Source organism: Suricata suricatta, chromosome 3 (assembly GCF_006229205.1).
Source record: "Suricata suricatta isolate VVHF042 chromosome 3, meerkat_22Aug2017_6uvM2_HiC, whole genome shotgun sequence".
NCBI lineage: Eukaryota > Metazoa > Chordata > Mammalia > Carnivora > Herpestidae > Suricata > Suricata suricatta.
The window spans coordinates 129,028,551-129,052,696 of NC_043702.1; the positions used below are offsets into that span (position 1 = coordinate 129,028,551).

Consider the following 24,146-nt stretch of genomic DNA (forward strand, 5'->3'; position numbering starts at 1 on the left):
TTTTATGATGATTAGTGATGTGGAGCACCTTTTCATGTACCTGTTACCAGTATGTCTTTTTGGAAAAATGTCTATTCAGATCCTGTGTCCATTTTAAAATTCGATTATTTTCTTGCTGTTGTGTAAGTTCTTTATGTATTTGGATTTAAACCCCTTATCAAATATATGACTTAAAGTTTTTCTCTTTTTAAGTAGGTTGCCTTTTGATTTTGTTGATGGTTTCCTTTGCTGTGTAGAAGCCTCCTAGTTTGATGTAGTCCCATCTGTTTATTTTTGCTTTTGTTGTCCAATCCAAAAAAATCACTGCCAAGAATGATATCAAGGAACTTGCCATCTCTGTTTTCTTTTAGAAGTGGTATGGTTTCAGGTCTTACATTCAGATTTTAATCCATTTTGAGTTTCTGTGGGTGTAGAGTTCTATTATTTTATAATAAATCAGTAATCTAGTAAGTAAAATATTTGAGTTCTGTGAGCTGCTTTAGCAACTCAGTAGAATCCAAGGAGGGTGTCATGGGAACTTCTGATTTATAGTAACTTGATCAGAAGCACAGATTCTGGACTTGGAATTGCAGTGGGGGGTGGGCACAGTCTTGTTGGATTTGGCCCCTAATGTATGGAATCTGATGTAATGGCAAGTAGATTAGACATGAATTGAAGTACAGGATACCCAGCTGACGATGTTGGAGAACTGCTTGAGTGTGGGCTAAACCCACAAACACATTGTAATTGGTGTCAGAGTTCTGTAGTGCTTTTCTAATCTGTTTATATCATAAATTACATTGATTTCTTTTTTGTTGTTGTTTTTTGTTCACACCTTATATTGCTAGGTGAATCCCATTTGGTCATCATATATTATCCTTTATATCTTGCTGGATTTAATTTTCTAATATCTTCTTTAGGATTTTTGTGTTTATGTTCATAAAGTATATTGTGCAGTTTTCATAGGATGTTTTATCTGTTTTTAGAATCCTAGTAATACAGCCCCTTGAAAGGGTTTGGGAAGTTTTTTTTTTTCAAAGAGATTCTATTAGTTTTTAAAAATATTTCATAGAATTCAGTGATGGAAACTGGGCCTTGGATTTTCTTTGTGGAAGTATTTTAAATTACAGACTTAGTTTCTTTAACAGATAAAGAGCTATTTAGATTATCCATTTCTTTTTGAATGAACTTTGGTACTTTATGTCTTTCAAGAGTTGTCCATTTCATCTAAATTGTCAAGTTTGTTGCAATTAATAATTTATATCTTTTCTCTCTTTTTCATGATCAGTATAGCTGAAGATTTATCCAATCATTTTTCAAAGAACGAGCTTTTGGCTTTATGATAGTTATTTTTCTATTTCATTTATTTGCTTATCTTTATTATATCCTTCTTTCTATTTATCTTTGGTTATTTTTCTTTTCTTGCTTTTGGTAATTGAGTTTGGTTTTTCTTTTCTAATGTAAACATATAAGGCCATGAATTTCCTCTACTGCTTTAGCTGCATCTCACAAATTTTGATATTTTGTATTTTCATTCAGTTGAAAATATTTTCTAACTTCCATTGTGATTTCTTGTCTTATGGGTTATTTAGAAGTATACTGTTTCGTTTCCAAATATTTGGGGATTTTTCAGAAATGCTATTGATTTCTAGTTCCAATGTGTTCAGAGAACATAGTCTGATTTCATTTCTTATAAATTGGCTGAGACATGTTATATGGTCCAGAATATGTTTATCTTGGTGGATGTTTCATATCCACTTCAAAACAATGTGCATCCTGCTGTATCTGGTAGTTATGTTCTGTACATACCAATTGGTAAGGTCATTTAGGAATTCTATATTTTTGCTAAAGTTTCCCTACTTTCTTTTGAATTACTAAGGGAGCAGGGTTGAAATCTTCAAATAGAATTGTAGATTTGTCTGTTTTACCATTTATGTTCAGATAAGTTAAATCTCTGTTAGGTGCATAAACCTTTAGGACTGATAAGTATTCCTGATGAATTTCCCCATTTGTTTTATGAAATACTCTTCTTATTGATCAAATATTCCTTGTTCTGAAGTGTACTTTGAAATTACCATAGTCATGTCAGCGGTCTTAAGATGGAATGTTAGCATAGTATATCTATTTTATATACTTTGGCTTTTAACTTACTTGCTTAATATTTAATATGGGTTTCGTATAGGCAACATATAGTTGTGTCTTTTCTATATAATCTGATAGATTAGATTGAATTTAAATCTGCTATCTTGCTATTTGTTCTAGTGTTTTCCTCCTTTATTTTGGATTAATTTTTAAAAACAAGTTTTTTTGAGCAGTTTTAGGTTCCAGCAAAATTGAGCAGAAAGTAGAGTCCACAAATACTTCTGCTCCCACATTCACACAACCTCTTCTGCTATGAGCCTCTGCCCTGGAGTGGTACTTACGTTCCAATTGATGAACTTCTATTAACACATCGTAATCACTCTTGGTATTGTAAACTTTTATGGGTTTTGGCAAACATGTAATGACATGTATCTGCCATTGTAGTAGTATCATACAGAATAGTTGCATTGCCCCCCAAATCCTCTGTGCTCCACATGTTCATCACTTCTTCCTCCTTAGAAATTGCTAATCTTTTGTCTCCATTTTCCAGAACGTCATATAGTTGGAATCATACAGAGTGTTGCCTTCTCATATTGGCTTCTTTCACTTAATAGTACGAATTTGCGGTTCTCTCATGTCTTTTCATCGCTTAATAATTCATTTCTTTTCAGCACTGAATAATATTCCATTGTGTGGATATACTATAGTTGAATTGGTCAGCTACTGAAGGACATCTTGGTGCTTCCAAATTTTGGCAATTGTGAACAAAGTTGCTATAAACATTGATGTGCAGGTTTTTGTGTGGACATTAATTTTCAACTCCTTAGGATTGCCAGGGAGCCAATTATGTTGGTTACTGTGTCATCCAGGAATGTTTTCCTACCAAGGAGCATAATGGCTGGATCATATAATGAGTATGTTTAGTTTGTTTTTTTTTTAATTTTTTTTAAATTTTATTTATTTTTGATACAGAGAGAGCCAGAGCATGAGAAGGGGAGGGGCAGAGAGAGAAGGAGACACAGAACCAGAGCAGGCTCCAGGCTCTGAGCTGTCAGCACAGAGTCCGACACGGGGCTTGAACCCACGAACGTGAGATCTGACCTGAGCCAAAGTCGGAGGCTTAGGCGACTGAGCCACCCAGGCACCCGGAGTATGTTTAGTTTTGGAAGAAACCACCAAACCCCTCCAAAGTGGCTGTACCATTTGCATTCCCCACAGCAGTGTATGAGAGTTCTGTTGTATATCCTCACCAGCATTTGGTGGTGTCAGTGCATTGGATTTTGGCCTTACTAATACTTTTATATTGTTTTAATTTACAGTTTCCTAATGACATATGACTTTAACATCTTTTAATATGCTTATTTGCCATCTGTACATCTTTGATGAGATGTCTTCAGGTTGTTTGCCCATTTTTTAAATTGTTTTTTTTTTATTGTTGAGTTTTAAGAGTTTTGGCATATTTTGGATGATGGCCCTTTAGCAGATAGGTTGTTTCCAATTTTTTTGGCAGATTGTGGCTTTTCCTTCTCTTGACATTGTCTTTAACAGAGAAGTTTTTAATTTCCGTGAAGTCCAGCTTACCAATTATTTCTTTTATGGATTGTGCCTTTGGTGTTGTATTGAAAAAATCATAAAATACAGATGATCAAAAAGAAAATAAAAGTTGCCTGTAAGCTTATAATTTAAATTTAATATTGTTACAGATCTAACTATTCTCCTATACTTATAAAGGAAACATATATACTTGTAGAGTTTTGAGTAGGAATAGCTAGCAAACTCCTCTATAATTTTGAAGAAATGGCAAAGTTGTACTTTTTATAAACAGGATCCTTAGAAAGGTAATACCTTCATGGTTAGCTCTAGACTGAAGGTTTTTTCTGGACTCTCATTCGGCTAGGGCTTCCATAACAGAGTAACTTAGATCAGGTAGCTTTGAACCACAGAAATTTCTTTTCTCACAGTTGTGGAGGCTGTGAGACTCACAGAAGGGGGTGGCAGCATGGCTGGGCTCTGCTGAGAGTTCTCTTTGTGGCTCGCACCATCTCGCCGTGTGCTCACATGGCCTTTCCTCAGTGTGTGCACACGGAGGAGACCAAGCTCTCTGGTTTCTTTTCTAGGGCCGCTAATCCCATCACGAAGGCTTCACCCTCAGACCTCACCACAAAAACATATCACACTGGGGGTTAGGCCTTTAAAATATGAATTTTAGGAAACATAATACCTATCCTAACAAAGCAAAACTCAAAACATTGAGTCCAAATAAATTAACTATGTAAAGCTCAGCAATGAATGATAAGGTTGTTCTGTCTTTTCCAATGCTTGAAGTTATTTCCTTTTCCAAATTTATTATACCGATGAAAAGTTCTAGGAAAAAATATTAAAGAATGATAGCACGTCTTTTGGAGACTTTATAGAACTGGGTGGGAAGACTCTGCCGTTAGCTGTCAGAGCCAGGGAATAACAAATGCAAGCCTAGGACCTTAGCTCCTGGCATGGCTCCAGGGAGAGGGGGGAGAGAGATGCACGCACACTTTTTCTGTATCTGTTTTCCTTTGAGTTTCATTCTCTGTTTTGCAGCTTCAAGAATTCCTTGTAGATGCAGTCTAATAACCATATTTCACTTCTGGGTGGAGTTTTTGCCATTGGAGCTATTTGAATCTTGTTCCAAAGAGTTGGCTCTACTTCCTGAACTATGTATTTTAATTGGCTGGTGGGACATACTCTACATAATTATCAGATCCTACATAATCCTATTTCTGAAAAGTACAACTTCCATTTCTTTAAAATTTTAGATCAGTTTGCTATGTGTTCCTGCTCAAAACTCCACATGTAATTATGAGCATAGGAAAAGAACAGATCCATAACACATTTAAATTATGAATTTATAGACTTCTTTTTGATCATCTGTATTTCATGTTTTTCCACAGTGCACACCTATTATTTTGTAATAAGAAAAACATGTTATTAAAAAAAAGAAAGGGGCGCCTGGGTGGCTCAGTCGGTTAAGCGTCCGGCTTCGGCTCAGGTCATGATGTCACATTCATGGGTTCGAGCCCCGTGTCGGGCTCTGTGCTGAACAGCTAGCTCAGAGCCTGGAGCCTGCTTCCGGTTCTGTGTCTCCCTCTCTCTGTGACCCTCCCCTGCTTATGCTGTCTCTCTCTGTCTCTCAAAAATAAATAAACAAACAAAAAATTAAAAAAAAAAGAAAAATAAATTTCTCCTTTGTAAAATGAGGATTAATGTTTTTTCATCTTTCACCCTCAAGAGGAACAGTCAGGCATGGTCACTAGTATCCTACCCTTTGTCCATTATAACGCTTTGTTTCACAAAGGAAATGGTTAGAACAATTAAAAGCCTGTTTTGCGGGATATGAATAATCTTTTTGCCACATTCTGTTAAATTTTCTTTATATTTACTGAGGAGAAGTTTGGATAGAGAATGAACATGTGAGTGGGTGAGAATGGATTAGTTGTATTTTCTAGTGAGCGAAGCCTCGTGTAGTCCTAGTGTAGCAGGGTCTCGCACAGAGTCCTGACACCGAGGCTTTTCTTTACCGGAAGCAACTTTATTCTGGCCGCATCGTTCAGTTGGGTTCATACCCAAAGAACTGAGCCCCGAACACCATATGGTGTGGCTTTTTAAATATATTTTTTTACTTCTTTTTCTCCCATATATGGTAACACACAAACCTGTAGTCTGATTAAAGTGGCCTCATATTACCAGGTCGTGAGGGATGTTATATACGTGAATAGCGAGGTTGGCTTGAGTTTTTTTTTTTTCCCTTAGGGAGGGGACCTACCACACTAGATCTCAGCTATCTGTAGTGTTACTATTTCTGTGACTAGGTCATTTCCCGTAACAATGTTTGGTTGAGGAACAGGGATCTGACATTTCTAGGTGCTCTAGCCTTAAGAGGACCCCTAAGAGTACCCTATCCTACCCTAACCCCTGTCTTACACATTAGAAAACTTCACTATAATATTCAGCATGAGGTTTAGCGTAGGTAAACCTGGTATTATAAAAAGATCTGGTCTTAAATGAATTAGAAATCAGGGCTGGATGTTAGTTTGCACCTAACTTTTAATTTGCAACCAAACTATTTGATAGTTTTTCTGTGAGTTAGGTGGTGTGCTTGCTATTGCATATAAGAAAGGACACTTTATCTCACTGATGGCCTGGCTCGATGGCCGTCCTGTACGAGTGTCCTCACCAAGCAACTGGATGCGTTCAACAGTTCTGTCAGCAGGAGCTATTCATGTGGTCAGGAGTGCAGTTCTCTGGAAGTTGTGTGCTCCGGCCGACTCAAAGTAGCTGTTCCCTTTCTGTTTTCTTGTGAGGTTTAGATGACATTTTTAGTATGGCAGATCACATTCCACACTGCCCAGCATTTAGTCACGTGAGGTACCTAGCAAATATTTAAGCAGTTGAAAGCTTTGCTTCCATTTGTGTGTTGGTGCCAGTTTTGTGATCTCTATCAGAAATGTATTTATGTTTTACCATATGGCCAAAGGGCTGCAATACTTTCCTCTAGGGTGTCACTTCTGCTTGTTTCTTCTTTTAACTTCATACATCTCCTTTCCAAAATACTTCCACCCTCATGTTTCTAAATATCATCCAGGTGTCTGTTTTTAAAAACTTTTTCTTATTACAAAAGTAATATAGATTGATTGTAGAAGATGTGAAATACAAGAAGGCATAGAAGAAAATAAAAATCACTGGTACTTTTATCATCCTGAAAAGCTGATATGTTTTCTTTTTTTTTTAAATATAAATTCCAGTTAGCTAACAGAGTGTAATTAGTTTCAGGTGTATAATATGCTGATTCAACACTTAATACAACACCTGGTGCTCATTACAAGTGCCCTCCTTAATCCCCATTAGCTATTGACCCCACCCCCCCACACCCCCATAACCATCATCTTGTTCTCTGGAGTAGAGTTTGTTCCTTGGTTTGCCTCCCCCACCCTTTGCTTGTTTGTTTTGTTCCTTTAAGCCACATATGAGTGAAATCATATGGTATTTTTCTTTCCCTGACTTATTTCAAAAATGATACCTACACTCCAATGTTTATAGTAGCATTATCTATAATAGCCAAATTATGGAAACAGCCTGCAACCATTGACTGATGAATGGATAAGAAAGATGTGGTATATACATACAATGGAATATTACTCAACCAGAAAAAAGAATGAAATCTTGCCATTTGCAATGATATGCATAGAGCTAGAGAATATTATGCTAAGTGACAGCTAGAGAGTATAATGCTAAGTGACTTTTTCTTTTTTTAAATAGAATCATTCTAGTCCAGGTTTGTGACCTGCTTTTTTAAGTCATAAGTGTGAATTGTGAACATCCCACAGTATTAAATATTGTAATGCAACATAATTTTAAAAAAAAATTTTAATGTTTATTTTTGAGGGAGAGAGAGACAGAGACAGAGCATGAGCAGTGGAGGAACAGAGAAAGAGGGAGAACACAATTCGAAGCAGGCTACAGGCCCTGAGCTGTCAGCACATAGCCCAACATGGGGCTCAAACTCAGGAACCATGAGATCATGACCTGAGCCAAAGGCAGACACTTAACTGACTGAGCCACCCCAGTGTCCCACCAACATAATTTTTAATGGGAATAGGATGAACCATAATTTATTTAATTTGTAACCCTTGCTAGTCGTTCAGGCTCTTTCTAGTGTTTGCTATTCAAAATAACCTGGTGGGAGCACCTGGTTGGTTTAGTTGGTAGAGCGTGACTCTTAATCTCAGCGTCTTGAGTTTAAGCCCCACAGTGGAGCCTAATTAAAAAAAGAAAAATAACCTTGTGATGAAAATCTTGTTCAAGTTTGCATACATCTCTGCTACTCCACAGAATAAATTTCTAGAGCAACACTTACTGCATCAAAAGGACTGTGTGTTTTTATGTAGTTAAGTTGTCCTCATACAAGTTTCAGGTAACACTGGGATAAGGGGTGTGAGGAGTGTGCTTCTTTCCTTGTACCTTTGATGATACTTGGTGTAAATGATCTCTCCCTCGCCACCAACCCAGTCTGTTAGATCTCCCAACGCTTTCCTAATGCCTTCTGGCCTATGATCCCTTCATAGCACGCTGTGGGTCTTTTCATGATACTTTATGTAATTGTAACTGTATTTATGATTGTTGCATGTCTGTCTCCTTCCACCATACTGCAAGTTCCAGGAGGGCAGTGAACGTATTTAGTTTATTGACCCCTGTATATCCAGTGCTTATTAGTATAGTGTGCGGCACCTAGTATGTGTTCAGTACTTTTTTGTTGAATGAACAAATGGGCATTATTATAAAATTACCTTTCCAGTATGATAGGCAGGTAACTATATCTGACCAATGTCTATTTGTGAGTGTGATGCTTTTATTGCTTAATAATATTTATCAGTTGTCTATTCATGTCTTGATCCTTTTTTCTGAGGAGTCCATCTTTTTGATTCAAAGCTCTTCTCTGCCTGTTCTTTGCCCTTAGAGGCTCTTCTCTGAATATGGTGTTTTTTTCCCATCACTTCCCATCTATATTTATGCTCCAATAATAGAATGTTTTGTTCACTTGAATTATTATTTGTTCTTTTTTTTTGGTATTTTGGCATCTGGGACTGGAGCATTATTGAAATCAGAGTCCCCTCTTGATTATTTTCCTCATGTCAGTCACTGATTACCTTCCTTTCTTTCTCCCTCCCGCCATTTTAATTTCTACCCTATTACCCTCCAGTTATAGATATCCCCAAGATTAACTGGACTTTATTTTATTTATTTACTTTTTTAATGTTTTTTTTATTTTTGAGAGACAGAGAGAGATAGCATGAGAAGGGGAGGGTCAGAAAGAGAGGGAGATACATGATCAGAAGCAGGCCCCAGGCTCTGAGCTAGCTGTCAGCCCAGAGCCTGACAGGGGGCTTGAACCCACCGACCATGAGATCATGACCAGAGCTGAATTCGGACACTTAACCGACTGAGCCACCCAGGTGCCCCTGGTTCCCGCCACCCCACCCCGGCACCCTTGAGAAGCATTCTCTTCCTAGCTAAGAGCCCATCATTTTGACATTGTAAGCCCAGGCTTGGCAACTGTTTTCTCAAAAGGGCTACATGGTAAATATTTGAGGCTTGAATTCCAAATTGTCTCTATTGTAAACACCAGACTCTGCCCTTCTAGTGCAAAAAGCAATCATGTGGATAATGGGTAAATGAGTGAGGCCATGTGCCTTTAAAACCTTATTTATGAATACTAAAATTTGAATTTCATATAATTTTCATGTGTCACAAAATATTATTTTCTCCCCCAGCTATTTAAAAATGTTGAGGCTGTTCTTAGCTCGTGATTTGCCTGTCATAAGCCACGGTTCAGAGGGAAAAATGACATATGTAATCCTTATCTTGTCATTTACCTTCCAGTTTCCCAAGCTTTTGGAATTGAGTGAAAACCTACCTCTGTGTTCCCAGGACCTTTTTTCCCCTAAAACTTAGGGTCTTTGAGGCTGTTTCCCTGGCCTCTTATTATTCCCCTTCAGCAGTTCCCTCCGCTGTAAGGTGTTCTTTCCTAATTTCCAGGGTTCCACATTCCACCTTTGTCATGCCCCCTCTTTCTAGTCTGACTTGCTTAGCACCCTAGTGAAGACTCCTGCCCTGAGAGTTTTCGTGGCCTCCCAATTGGTCATCCACCTTCCCAGTAACATTTCTGCTGCTGCCAGATGAAACTTCTGATGTCTTTCCCCTGCTAAAAGTCTCCAACATAAGGGTTTGTCTACATCTGGTAAGAACTTCTTAGTTTGGTGTCTGGGGTATTCTGTAGTCCTTCCTTCTCCTTTTTTCAGTGTTCTCTTCTACTACTTATTCCCTTTGGGCAAATTATTTTTTTTTCTTTTTTCCTGTGTTCATGAACTTCCTTATACCTTTATTGTCTTCTCTGTGATGTTCCCCTGGCCCTTCATAAATGAAGCCTTCCCTATATTTATAACTTAACGTGATAATATGTCCTTGTGCAATTCTGCATCTCTTTTTTTTATATAGTTTATTACCTAGTTGGTTTCCATATAACACCCAGTGCTCTTCCCCACAAGTGCCCCTCTCTATGACCATCACTCCCCTTCCCCCCTCCCTCTTCAGCCCTTAGTTTGTTCTCAGCATTCAGGTCTCTCATGAGTTGCCTCCCTCCCTCTCCCCAACTCTTTTCCCCCCTTTTCCCCCCTCTTGAGTGATGCTCAGAGTCAGCCTTCCCTTGTAGTGGTTTATCCATTTATCTCATTTCCGTACTTAGTTTTAAGTGATTTGAGAAGAATGGCACTGAGGCGACGCTTTATTTTTTTGTCCCCTGAAACACCTAGCACAGTGAAAGTACAAGAAGTTGTTGTATTGAATCTTCAAATGCGGGGAGCATGTTGGGGTGTGAAGAATCCATGACCTCTGCCTGCTCACTGGGAGAGCTCTGGGGGGTTATCTCATGTCCGAGTCAGAAGATGTATAAAGAAGCCCAAGGGGCTGAGGCTTTTTGTGAAAGCTAGTGATGCAGTCTTGGAATCTCAGCCCCCTCCCTGCTATCCCCTCTTCCTGTCAACCTTACGAGATACTGAAATTCATTTTTCAGATGAGGAAACCGAGACCTGAAAGGTTACACAGTTTGTAACTAATGGCAGGCCAAGTGTCAACAAGAAGAAAGATTAAAAAATGCAAAGTTTAGAAGGAAAAAGTATTACTAATGTTTGTGTCTATGTGATAGGATTTTAGGTAATTTGTTTTTCTTCTTACCTTTGTGTCTTTTCTTAACATTGTTTCCACTCATTGTCTTTAAACATGACTCCAACAAGTATTTTTTCCACTCATCATCTTTAAATATGACTCCCTGATCTTTGACTCTACTTTAGACCTCGCTGCGGTGGCTGCTCCCTGGCTCGGGCTGTGGGCATGTGCCCCGCGTGTGCCTCTAGCTCACTGTGCCCAGTCTTCCTGTACTTCGTCGTCTGCCTCACTGGGGCCTCTCTGTGCCATTGGCTTTTCTCAGCTACAAACCTGAGACCCCTGTTGTCTTAACTTAGGCCTCTGCTGCTTCCTTTAGAACTCCCTGCCTGTTGCCTTTAGACAGCCCTCCATCATTTTCTTTGCCTTTATTTTTCTATTCTCTTAACTGCCTGAACTTTTTCTCCATTTCCTCTAACTCTTTGGAATGGGCCTGGCTCCCAACTCACAGAGATACTGAAGTCATCAGGTAGTATAACTCCACCTTCTGACCCCACGTTCTGTATCATATACCTCCTGGTTCTTTCTCCCTTTTTTTCTGTTACAGCGGAAGAACTTTTCCTTCCTGCCCTGGCTCACATTCTTTCCTGCCTCCAGAGACCTTCCACCATCCAGTCTCTTCCTTGCATTTGGCATTCACTAAACGTATGTTTAGTAAATAATGAATTTTTATAAATAGAAAATTAGTAACAAGAATCCTTTCTGAGTTTGACTAGGAAATTGAAAAATTGAAATTCTCGAATCTATTTGTTAAAGAGAATGTTAATTATTCTGGAAAGTTCGGGGTATTTAGTTGTATAGATTCCATCTACTTTAGATGTATTTCATATGGTATAAAATGTTACATTGCCTCTTAAGAACAATATTTGACCCATTTGACTGAAATACATTTCCTGTGGTAGATGTTCCCTTTTACGTATTGTTCATATTTATCTTTGATCTTTTTGGATTATAACCTGAACTTTTTTCCTTTTTTTTCATAGTTGGAGAACACATTCAAATCAGTTATTGCACAAATTGGACCAGGAGGGACTATCGATCCAAAACTAAAACAAAAGATAAAGTTTGTAAGTGTTTTCTGTTTCTGGGAAATGAATAGGAATGATTGATTGTACATTTATTTATTTTATTTTATTAAAAATATTTTTAATGTTGGTTTGTTTTTGAAAGAGAGACAGAGTATAAGCAGGGGAGGGGCAGAGGGAGAAGGAGACATAGAATCCATAGGCTTCAAGCTGTCAGCACAGAGACAGACAAGGGACTCAAACTCACAAACTGCGAGATCATGACCTGAGCTGCAAAGTTGGTGACCTACTGACTGAGCCACCCAGGCATCCCTGATTGTATGTGTAGATCTCATTTGTGGTTAAATTTAATTTGTCTGCAAGTATTTTTTAGTTTCATGCTTATACTTATCTCTTCAAATACACTGTAAATGGAGTGGTTATTCTTTTAAGATCAGAAAAAAAAATTACACTCCTAAAAAGTTTTAATGTTTTCAAAATTATTTAGAAAATTGAAGTTCCAGAAATTCTTTCTTTTATTCTTCCCCTTACCCCAGTAAATCATTGTTAGCAAACAAGATTTTTTTCAAGATTTTTCCAGTATCAGTTTTATATATATGTAGGTCAATAATATTCTAAACGTTAACATGGCATTTTACTCTGTCATTTATGAGACATGCAATTAAGTTGTGTTATTCTAGCCTTGGCTATTAAAAAATGCTACAGTTAATGTCCTCGAACATGTATCTAGAAGTAGACTTGCCAAAGATATTGAATAACTTAGTTTTGATCATTAATACTTAATTGCCCTCTAAAAGGTTTGAACAGATTTATATTCCAAGTGACCGTGAAATGTTACTATCAAATTACGTTGTTGTAATTCATACATTGAGCATCTTTCCATATGCTTAGTAGCCATTTATATTTCTTATGTGAATTGCTAGTTCATGTCTTTGGCTTAATTTGTTGTTTTTCCTTATTAACTTGTGAAAGCTCTTTGGCTGTTATGTATCAAGCTAAAGGGTATGTACACTTGAAATTTTGGCAGGAGCTTTTCTTATTTGAATGATCAGAGTGCCGTTAAAACATTTACTGCTTTTTAAGTTATTCCATTTCAGATGTCATGATTTTACTGGGAGAAACACAAAAGCCATGGTGCATTTAAACCCTGTTTTTTTTTGTTGTTGTTGTTTGGTCATTTGGCCATGTGATTATTTAAGGATGTTGAATATTTTTTTATGGTAACAAAACAGAAAAATTAGGCATTCACTGGTAAAGGATTGGTTAAACTAAGTACCCAAACTAGATGACATCATGTGGCTCATAAAAATGTTTATGTATATCTTAATTAATTTACATGGAAGTATTTCCTTGACATATTGTTGGACTTTAAAAACAGGTTCTATAGAATAGCATGGTTAGTGTTGTCCTTTCATGTAAAATCGTGTGGAATGTGTGTGTACAAAGAGGTTTCTGAAAGGATGATTTCTGAAAGCCGGCAGCAGCTATCTCTGGGTCACAGGATTTTGGAGTCATTTTTATATTTTTCTGAAGCTTGATTTAGACTTTTTAATTAAATATGTAATATTTGGAAAAATTTGGGAAAACAAAGCTTTTTATACTTCATTGGGTTAGAATAAGTCTGCTTTTAGGAATTTTTCCTAAAAATTGGACAAGTGTGACAGATGCAAATATGATAATAATTGTAAAATTTGTTATGATAACAAACAGGACATAACCATAAAGAGAGGATCTAGTAAATAAATTTAAATACATTGAATATATTATATATATATTAGAAAACCCTGTAACCAGTAAATATGTTGATCTATGTTTACTGACATGGAAAAATATTGATAGTATGATAATAAAAAACTTGTTATGGAAATGATGACCTTATTTTTTATTAAATATAGATATTTTCTGTGCAGATGGGCAACAATGACTATGGATAATTTTTCTTTGCTTAACTGTATCTTTCAAAGTTTTCTGTAGTGTCCATTGTATTTTTTCTTTCCATTTAAAATGCTTCAAATTATGCTGTAGGGTATTTATTTTATGTGAGCTAAAGTTAAATATGTTTGCTAAAGAATTGTGGGAATTTCTGGAGAGCATTGCAGTATTGTGCAAGAATAATTTCTCCCCTCTGGAAACGTTGGCAATCACTGCCTTTGTTTGGTTATAACCGTTTTTAAAACTGGAAACTGATTAAAAATACTGTGACCTTTAAATTCATTCATTCAATAATTTTTTTTACCTTTTTTTACTATATAAGTTTGTACTGTTTTATTTAATATTTTATCAGCAGCATCCTAATGGTGTCTATTTGTATTGTATTTTATCTTCTGTTAGGTTGTATCCAAATTTCCAGAGGGCTTATTTATCTCTAAACTGCTTGGAGAGTTTGAGGTGAGTATTCTTCAATCATAGTTTGTTTTTGTTTTTAATGGCTTATGCTTCTTGTGATGGATAGAAGTTTTGTTGCCACTCTTGGGATCCTCCAAGTGTGCTCTAGAACTTAAATATTTTGTTTTACATTTTGGTATTCTTTTCTTTACTAAAAGAGTTAAGCATGTGGTCCATTGTAAGTACTTGATTAAACGTAGGAAGGATATCTTTACCACTTAAAATTATAATATAATTAGAATAAAAATTTGTTTTTAAGGTCTGACAATACCAAGTGTTAGTGGGGAAGTGGAGAAACCGAATATGACCTCCACTGCTTGTGGGACAGAGTCCCTTGGGGAGCATTTTGTCAGTATCAAGTTAAATCGAAGATTTGCACCTTTAGTGGAGCCAACCTTTCCACTTCTAATGCATGTGCTAGAGAAACTGCTGTGCGTGTGCACAGGCACAATATGTAGGACGTGCACGTGGCAGCAGAGTAAAAACCGGAAACAGATTAAGCAACTGTCAGTAGGAAGATGGATAAATAAATTGAGGTGGACATTGATGCACTGGAATAATACACAGTAGATAAAATGAACTGGTTTGTTCTGCAATGCAGATCATTTTTGGAGCCATCTGTGCAGTGAAAAAAATCAAGTTGCAGAATGATAATTCAACTGTTACCTTAAATGCAATTAAAAAAAAACCCGAAGACCTGTATACATTAGCTCTGTGCCAGGCTGCATCTGACTGCCTTTCATATCATAATTTCATTTGACTTTCACGACAGACTGAGGCACAGAGAGATTACTCACTTAAGGGTCAGATAGTAACAGTACATTCAGGATTTAAACCCCCGGCATCCTTGCTTTAGAATCCTAAATCTTAACTTTTGTGCAATGAAAACTATCATATATTTGCAGATATAAACACAGATACTGTGATATACTACAGCATAATGGTTAAATACTTTAACCTTTATTTACTAGTTAAAAACATTTTTTTTAATGTTTATTTTTGAGAGACTGAGAGAGGCAGAGCGTGAGTCGGGGAGGGGCAGAGAGAGGGACAGACACAATGTAGAACAGGCTGGCTCTGAGCTGTCAGCACAGAGCCCAACATGGGGATCAAATCCATGAACCATGAGATCATGACTTGAGCCGAAGTCAGACACTTAGCCCACTGAGCCACCTAGGCGCCCCTGTGCTCGTTTATAAAATGATATGTAAAGTCAGGATAATATTATTTACTTAAAGAGTTTTGTGAAGTTTTAATGACTTAAAAATTAAATATTTAGAACGTGCCTGCCATTGCTCAATAAATATTAACTCTTAGAAGAAAAAGAAGATTGAGAAGATACATACATATCATGCCTTGGATAGTGATGGAGAAAACTTAAGTTCTCACTATTAAAAAAAAATGAATCTTTTAGAGCCACGCAGTTTATTTCAAATGAACTTAAAACAAGATATCTTGATATTTTTTGATTAACCAGAAAATTAACTTATCTAATAATGAACTTTCAGAATAAAGTGTGTAATAGAATATGACTTTTCACAAAATTTATGAATAAAATCAATCTTTAATGCCACATTTATAACTTGAAGTAAATAGTTTTATGCCACAAATGTAACTTGTGGTAAAGTTCATAGTATTAAGGTTACAAATCAGCAATCTTGGGGAAATTAAAACAGACCTTTTAATGTTACAGCAGAGCTCTTTGCTCTTCTTAGTAAACAGGCAGAAATTCAACTTCAGGGGCGCCTGGGTGACTCAGTCGGTTAAGCGTCTGACTTCAGCTCAAGTCATGACCTCGTGATTCATGGGTTCGAGCCCCGTGTCAGGCTCTGTGCTGTTTGCTCAGAGCCTGGAGCCTGCTTCAGATTCTGTGTCTCCTTCTTTCTCTGCCCCTCCTCCACTCACACTCTGTCTCACTCTGTCTCTCAAAAATAAATAAATGTAAAAAAATTCAACTTCATGATTAGAAGTATATACTAAGTATAGATTTAATTTAACTTTTGTTCTAACTTGTAGAAACACTTGCTTAACCCTTATTTATCCAATGTGATATAAAAGCTACCTTTATGATTTGCTCTCTTGAAATACCTAGTGACTAGTCTGTCATTTGTTCAAGATCCCTTGTTCAGTTGCTAATTGAAGGGAAGATAGTGCAGTGGCAGCATAGCTTTTGACTTTTCCTGAGGCTCCACATAAAGAGAGAAAATAGATACCAAAACCAAAACTCCAGTGATGATAACTACAACAAAATTGGGTAATATATTTTCCAAAAACAATTATGTGGGGAGTAATTACCAGCAACCACAAGGTCTTCATGATACCAGGGTCTGTGTCAGGAGAAAACAGGGAAGCAGGGGAGCCAAGGTCTGATGGATCTAGGAACAAAAAACCATGAGATAACCATTAGATGTTCCCTAGATAGTACAGCAAGCCACTTTGAAACAGCAGCTGAGACTGGATAATATTTGATGTATGTAATAGCAGAGAGTGCAAAGCACATGTATCTAAACACAGAGAGTGTTTCAGGGTAAGGCTTGAATTGGACCGGAACATTATAGCTTGCTGTGAATTCTTGAAATGGACAGGCCAGAGCTCCCTTCCAGATCGAACCAGAAATGAGGGAGAAATTGAGCAGGATAGGGAGCATAGAAAAAGAAGGGTCCAGATGTAAGTAGGACTAAGGGAAAAGAGCCAGGACACTTCAAAAACAAGCTACTATATGTATATTTTTTATTAATTTTTAGATTTGAATGTAGTTGATGATGTTGCATTAGTTTCAGGTGTACCACATAGCAGCTTGACGAGTTTAACTATAATGCTGTGTTTACTGGAAGTGTAGCTGCCATCTGTCATCACACCCTGTTAGAGTACCACTGACTGTATTTCTTGTGCTGTGCCTTTATTCCTGTGATTTATTCATTCTATAACTGGAAGCCTCTGTCTCCCACTTCCCTTTACCCTTTTGGCCTCACTTTCCCTTCTCTTCTGGAAGCCATCCATTTGTTCTCTGTGTTTGCAAATCTGATTCTGCTTTTTGTTTATTCACTTTTTTTTAGATTCATATGAATGAAGTTTCATGGTATTTTTCTCAGTCTGACTTATTTCACTTAGCGTAATACCCTATAGGTCTATCCATGTTGTTGCAAATGGCAAGATCCCATCCTTTTTTATAATTGTATAATAGTCCTCTCTGTGTGTATATGTGTGCGCACACCACATCTTCCTTATCCGTTCATCTACTACTGATGGACTCTTAGGTTGCCTCCAAATCTTGGATATTGTAAATAATGCTGCAATAAATATAGGGGTGCATAAATAGGTGCTTTCATTTTCTTTGGGTAAATTACCCAATAGTGGAATTACTGGATCATCTGGCATTTCTATTTTTAATTTTTCGAGGAACATGTACAGTGGTTATAGTACAGTACTATGTTTTTTAGTAGTGTATGAAAATAGTAAAAGAAAAAACTCTGTGTAGCAGAAAAGCCCTCGGGAGTGATGTTCTACAAATTAGGGGAATGAATTTCACATAAAATATGCAGCGGAAGAGGATCAGGGTCAAACCTCTTCATTGTGTTAAGAAAAAGAATAAGGAGAAGATAAATATATTTACAGGTAGTGAAAGCATGTCAGAAACACATGTCCCTAGTACAGATCAAAACTGAATATTCTTTTTCAAAAAGATATATTAAGAAAGTGATATAAAACATAATACAAGATACATGAATTTGGAAATAAGGTGATAATAGAGTAGAAAAAATGAGAAATGAAAGAAAAAGTCATTTCCAAAATGAAGACTGAACTACAAAGATGAGAAGAGCAAAGAATACAACAGATAATGCTCTCAGAAAAGCAGGTAAGTATGAGGAACATTTTGAAAATCAAAAGGAAATGAAGGAAGCACTAAGCATCCAGGCACGAAAAAGTCTGTAAGGGTTTTGGATTCTAGTGAGAAACTCAGTTATGTAAATAAATCAAGACAGTATTATGTTTGAGTAGCTTATATTGGAACAATCTTGCAGGTATTATAAATTGTGGACATAGTATAAAAACCACTATCTGAAGTTACTAGATCCATATCTAAAAGTAGGCAGAAACTGGACAGGAGTTAGCATCTGGAAGTCTCCCACCGTTTTTGTTTTGGCACCTCGTTTGCCTGGATTTTGGCCTGATGGTGGTCCCCATCCAATGTTTGGAATTTGGACAAAAAGTCAGAAGTTTTTACTGCCTTGAGGAACCAAAGGATAATGTTTATAGCTAAATGAAAAATTTTACGATGGAGAGAGCTACTGAAAAGGTGCCCCAAATTCTGCACATAAATTCTGCCCAAATCTCTGGCTGACAGTTGAACTGCACATACTTGGGGTAGGCTCAGAGCAGGCTACTAAGGCTAACAGAATTGAATATATTTCAGCTATTTACCATTACAGAGAGGCAGACTTTGAGTTTAAGTTCAGCCAAAGTAATTCCTTGCTAAAACGAAGTAAAAAGCAGTAGTCTTAAAAGGAATATAAATGATTCCAAAGTCTTTATATCATTCATGACTTCCAGGATACAAACCATATTACTAAATATATTAAGAAATGAGAAAATGGGATCCTTGGTGAAGAGTAAAAGTAATCAATGGAAATATTGGTAATGCAGATGTTGAAGTAAGAAAAAGCATTTTAAAGGAACTTTTATAGTTACATTAAAGGACATAAATACATGTTGCCAGCATTACTTCAATTCCAAAACCAGACAAAGATCCCACTAAAAAGAACTACAGACCAATTTCCCTGATGAACATGGATGCAAAAATTCTCAACAGGATACTAGCCAACCAGATCCAACAATACATTAAAAGAATTATTCACCACGATCAAGTGGGATTTATACCTGGGTTGTAGGGCTGGTCCAGTATATGCAAATCCATCAATGTGATACATTACCTTAATAAAAGAAAGAACAAGAACCACATGGTCCTCTCAGTAGTTGTAGAGAAAATATTTGACAAAATATAGCATCCTTTCTTGATAACCCTCAAGAAAGAAGGGATAGGAGGACCATACCTCAAAGTTGTAAGAGCTAGGTATGAAAGACCCACTGCGAATATCCTCAGTGAGGAAAACCTGAGAGCTTTCCCCCTAAAGTCAGGAATACAACAGTGATGTCCACTCTTGCCATTCTTATTCAACATAGTATTGGAAGTCCTAGCCTCAGCAATCAGATAATGCAAGGAAATAAAAGGCATTCAAATCATGGAGAAAGTCAAACTTTTCACTCTTCGCAGATGATATAATATTCTATATGGAAAACCCAAAAGATTCCACTAAAAAGCTGCTAGAACTGATTCATGAATTTAGCAAAGTCGTAGGATATAAAATCAATGCACAGAAGTTTATTTAATTTCTATACACCAATAATGAAGCAGCAGAAAGAGAAATCAAGGAATCCATCCCATTTACAATTGCATCACAACCCATAAAATACCTAGGAATCAACCTAACCAAAGAGGTGAAAAATCTGTTTATTGGAAACTAGAAGGCTTATGAAATAAATTGAAAAAGACAAAAAAAAAAAATAGAAAACTATTCCATGCTCATGGATTAGAAGAACAAATACTGTTAAAATGTTGATACTACCCAAAGCAATCTACATATTCAGTGCAATCACTATAAAAATAATACCAGCATTCTCCCCAGAGCCAGAACAAACAGTCCTGAAATTTGTTTGGAACCAGAAAAAACCCTGAATAGCCAAAGCAATCCTGAAAAAACCAAAACTGGAGGCATCACAATTCTGGACTTCAGGCTGTATTGGAAAGCTGTAATCATCAAGACGGTATGGTACTGGCACAAAAACAGACACTTAGATCAATGGAACAGAATAGAGATCCCAGAAATGGACCCACAAACATATGGCCAACTCATCTTAACAAAGCAGGAAAGACTATTCCATGGAATAAAGATAGTCTCTTCAGCAAGTGGTACTGGGAAAACTGGACAGCCACATGCAGAAAAATGAACCTGGACCACTTCCTCATACCATACACAAAAATAAACTCAAAACGGATGAAAGACCTAAATATAAGACAGGAAGCCATCAAAACTCTCGAGGAGAAGGCAGGCAAAAACCTTTGTGACCTTGGCTACAGCAACATATCTCCAGAGGCAAGGGAAATAAAAGCAAGAATGAACTATTGGGGAACTCATCAAGATAAAAAGCTTCTGCCCGGTGAAGGAAACAATCAGCAAAACTAAAAGACAGCTAACAGAATGGGAGAAGATACTAGCAAATGACATATCAGATAAAGGATTAGTATCCAAAATCTGTAAAGAACTTATCAAACTCAATACCCCAAAACAAATAATCCAGTGAAGAAATGGGCAAAAGACGTGAATAGACACTTTTCCAAAGAAGACATCAAGATGGCCTACAGGCACATGAAACGATGCTCAACGTCACTCATCATCAGGAAAATAAAAATCAAAACCACATTGAGATACTACCTCACACCAGTCAGAATGGCTAAAATTAACTCAGGCAGCAACAAATTTTGGTGTGGATGCAGAGAAAGGAAACCCTCTTGCACTGTTAGTGGGAATGCAAACGGGTGTAGTCACTCTGGAAAACTATGGAGGTTCCTCAAAAAACTAAAACTAGAACTACTCCATGACCCAACAGTTTCACTACTTAGGTATTTATACAAAGGATACAGGTGTGCTGTTTTGAAGAGGCACATGCATCCCAGTGTTTATAGCAGCGCTACTGACAATGGCCAAAGTATGGAAAGAGCCCAAATGTCTTTTGACAGGTGAATGGATAAAGAAGATACACACACACACACACACACACACACACACACACACACACACACACCACAATGGCACATTCAACAATCAAAAAGAATGAAGTCTTGCCATTTGGAACAACGTGGATTGTGTTAAGCAAAATTAGATAAAGACAAGTATTGTAGGACTTCATTCATATGTGGAATTTAAGATTCAAAACGGGTGAAGATAAGGAAAGGAAAGCAAAAATAATATAAAAGCAGGGAGGTGGACAAAACAGATTCTTAAATATAGAGAACAAACTGAGGGTTGCTGGAGGGGTTGTGGGTGGCAGGATGGGCTAAATGGGCAAGGGGCATTAAGGAAGACACTGGGATGAGCATTGGGTGTTTTATGTAGGGGATGAATTACTGGATTCTACTCCTGAAATCATTATTGCACTATATTGTAACTAAGTTGGATGTAAATTTAAAAACAACTGTATTGCCATTGATATGAAGATTAAGTGATTTTACTCTATAAGAACGAATTCCTAGTGGAGAATTTCAATATATTTTGATACATCAAAGTTACTTTATGATTACTCCACTAAACTTTTTCAAAGATTCTTCTCAATGAAAAACAAGAAAATCTTTGGTAATGGCAAAGCAAAAGCTGAATAGAAATTTTGAAGCCAATACTAATATGAAATGCAAATTATTCTTGCAGTGGCTTCATTCAGTATAAGAAAAACACATTTTTAAGTGTGTTATTCTTATTGGTAATATTTTTCACTATCCTGAGTATTCCTTAGATGTTCCTGAGTATTCCTTAGGTGTTTTAAAGTTGAATAGTTATGAAATGGAGTATAAATTATTAACAACTTAGTGAAATTTATATGTGTAATCACAGTTGATGAAAACAATCTTTTTGAGTTTTTTCCTCCATGTAACCATGCACTGTCTCCTACACAATTAAATGTTGATGAATAAAAAAATAAGAAAATAAAGTTAAGTGAAGTCATGAGGTGAGGCTCTAATCCAATAAGACTGGTGTCCTTATAAAAAGAGGAAGAGATACTAGGAGTGCTGAGCTTTGCTAAATAATCTGGTATCACAGGGTAACCAAGCAGCAGATGAACGGAGCATATCTCTATTATATGTTCCAACTAAATAACAAAAAAAATTGATAGAATTTCACTATATAATTTTTCTTAGTAAAATAGTATATCTAGGCATTGACAGGAATGGCTACTAACACCACCAAAAAAGAGACAACTAGGTATTACATGCCTCTTTATAAACACAGCATCACTTACAATCATGGAGGAGGAGTCTGACCAAGCTTTTGGATCCAGCTGCCAGTATGCAGAAAATAGTGTTTGTACTATGAGTATATCATCTGCAAAATCCATGTGGTGCAGAAATGAAATCAGGTAATAGGTATTCATATATTTGAAGGCATAAATATAAACTCTAAGGAAGAAATAGTATAGCTAAAATTGGAGATGGAAGAGAGAAATGAAGGAAAGTGGGAGTAGAATATACATCAATGACTTCCTTGCTTATGGTTGGGAGTCTGTATAAATCTGGAGGCATAACAAAGGAATTAAGAAAAAATATATATGACCTAACAATCAGTGGACAGAACTAACTTACTAAAACTGATTTTCAGAATCACAAAGCAAAACTCAACTTTCATGTACTGATATGGAATTATCTCTGTATTAACTGAAAACAAAAATGGGTACAATAAATATGTTGATGCATGATATTTATTCACATTTTGACAATTTCTAGAAAATTGCCCAAGAAACTGATGATGTTGGTTTGTGCAAGAAACTGGTAATAATGATTACCTCCGGGAAAGTGATCTTCTCGGCCTCTGAGGGTTGGGACTGGGCCAGAGACTTAGTTTTTGCTGTTTACTTTTTTGAACCTTCTAATTATTGTGTATTAAAAAAGTTAATAAAATCCTTTCCATCCTAGTCTTGTGTTTGACTGACTTACATGTTCATAGTACTAGGTATTTACAGACAAGGCAAAGAAACCATTAAAGAGACTAATGAACATAAAAGGTAAAGAAGCCATAGTGTAATATGCAAAGAAGTAGAGATACAAGGAGCATGTGGGTGACTCAGTCAGTCAAGCATTGGACTTTTGATTTTGGCTCAGGTCATGATGTCATGGTTTGTGAGTTCAAGCCCTGTGTTGGGCTCTGTGCTGCCAGTGCAGAACCTGTTGGGATTCTCTCTCCATCTCTCTCTGCCCCTCCTCTGTGCATGCACCACCCCTCAAAATAAATAAACTTTTTTTAAAAAGTGGAGATACAAATGTCATTCACCATCACATGTCCCTGTCTTGTACGAAGCCTTTCTCTCTTGGTATATTCACAATTGGCTATAGAGGTGATATCAATGACCCTTTATAATCACGACTTGGCTGATGCTGGGCCCTCATTTTTCAAGTGTCTTGGGAGACGTCATAAAGAGTGGAGTAGGCTCTCAGCCTCCATCAACAAGAAGCTATACAGTTCCATCCTCTTTTGGAGGTCCGTTTTTTTAGAGTGTTTCTTTTCTGTGTTACTGATTTCCCCCAAGGTGATTAAGTCAGAGCAAGAGTTTATGTCCTACTTGAAGTTGGAGGGACAGAAAAAGAACTATGATTAGGTCAACTGCTTTACCTTCGTTAGGAAGACAAAAGTTTGACAATTTGAACATTTTTTCCCTTTAGAGAGAGGCTACAAATAGAGGAGAAGCGTGGGGGAGCAGAGGGAGAGACAGAGAGAATCCCAAGTAGGCTCTGTGTAGGCTCTGCACTGACAGAGCCCCTGTGTGGGGGACGAAGTCAGGAACCATCAGATCACTACCTGAGCTGAAACCAAGAGTCGATGCTCAATTGACTGAGCCGCCCAGGTTCTCCAACAATTTGAACATTTTAATGGAAGATCTTACTAAAAAGGGCAAACTTCTAATTCACTGTGCAGTTTAAACCAAACATATTAGTATATATCATATATATACATATGTACATATGTACATATATATTTTATATTTGGTATAATTTTTCTTTTCTAAGGTAAGAGAATCAAACAGAATACTATGGGAGATACACTGATAACTGCTTATTCATCTCAACTTCTAGGGTGAAATCACAGAATCTCAAGGAAATAT

The 24,146-nt window shown here is 36.8% G+C and overlaps 1 protein-coding gene across 2 annotated transcripts in view; it reads left to right on the forward strand.

Moving 5' to 3' along the window:
* Positions 1 to 24,146, forward strand: part of TDRD5 (tudor domain containing 5) — an 82,725-nt gene that overhangs the window by 9,909 nt on the left and 48,670 nt on the right. For both annotated transcript variants that reach the window (XM_029935160.1, XM_029935161.1), the window contains 2 exons: positions 11,796 to 11,879; positions 14,169 to 14,225. In XM_029935160.1, the coding sequence (XP_029791020.1) occupies positions 11,796 to 11,879; positions 14,169 to 14,225 (141 nt within the window). The remainder of the gene's footprint in view (positions 1 to 11,795; positions 11,880 to 14,168; positions 14,226 to 24,146) is intronic.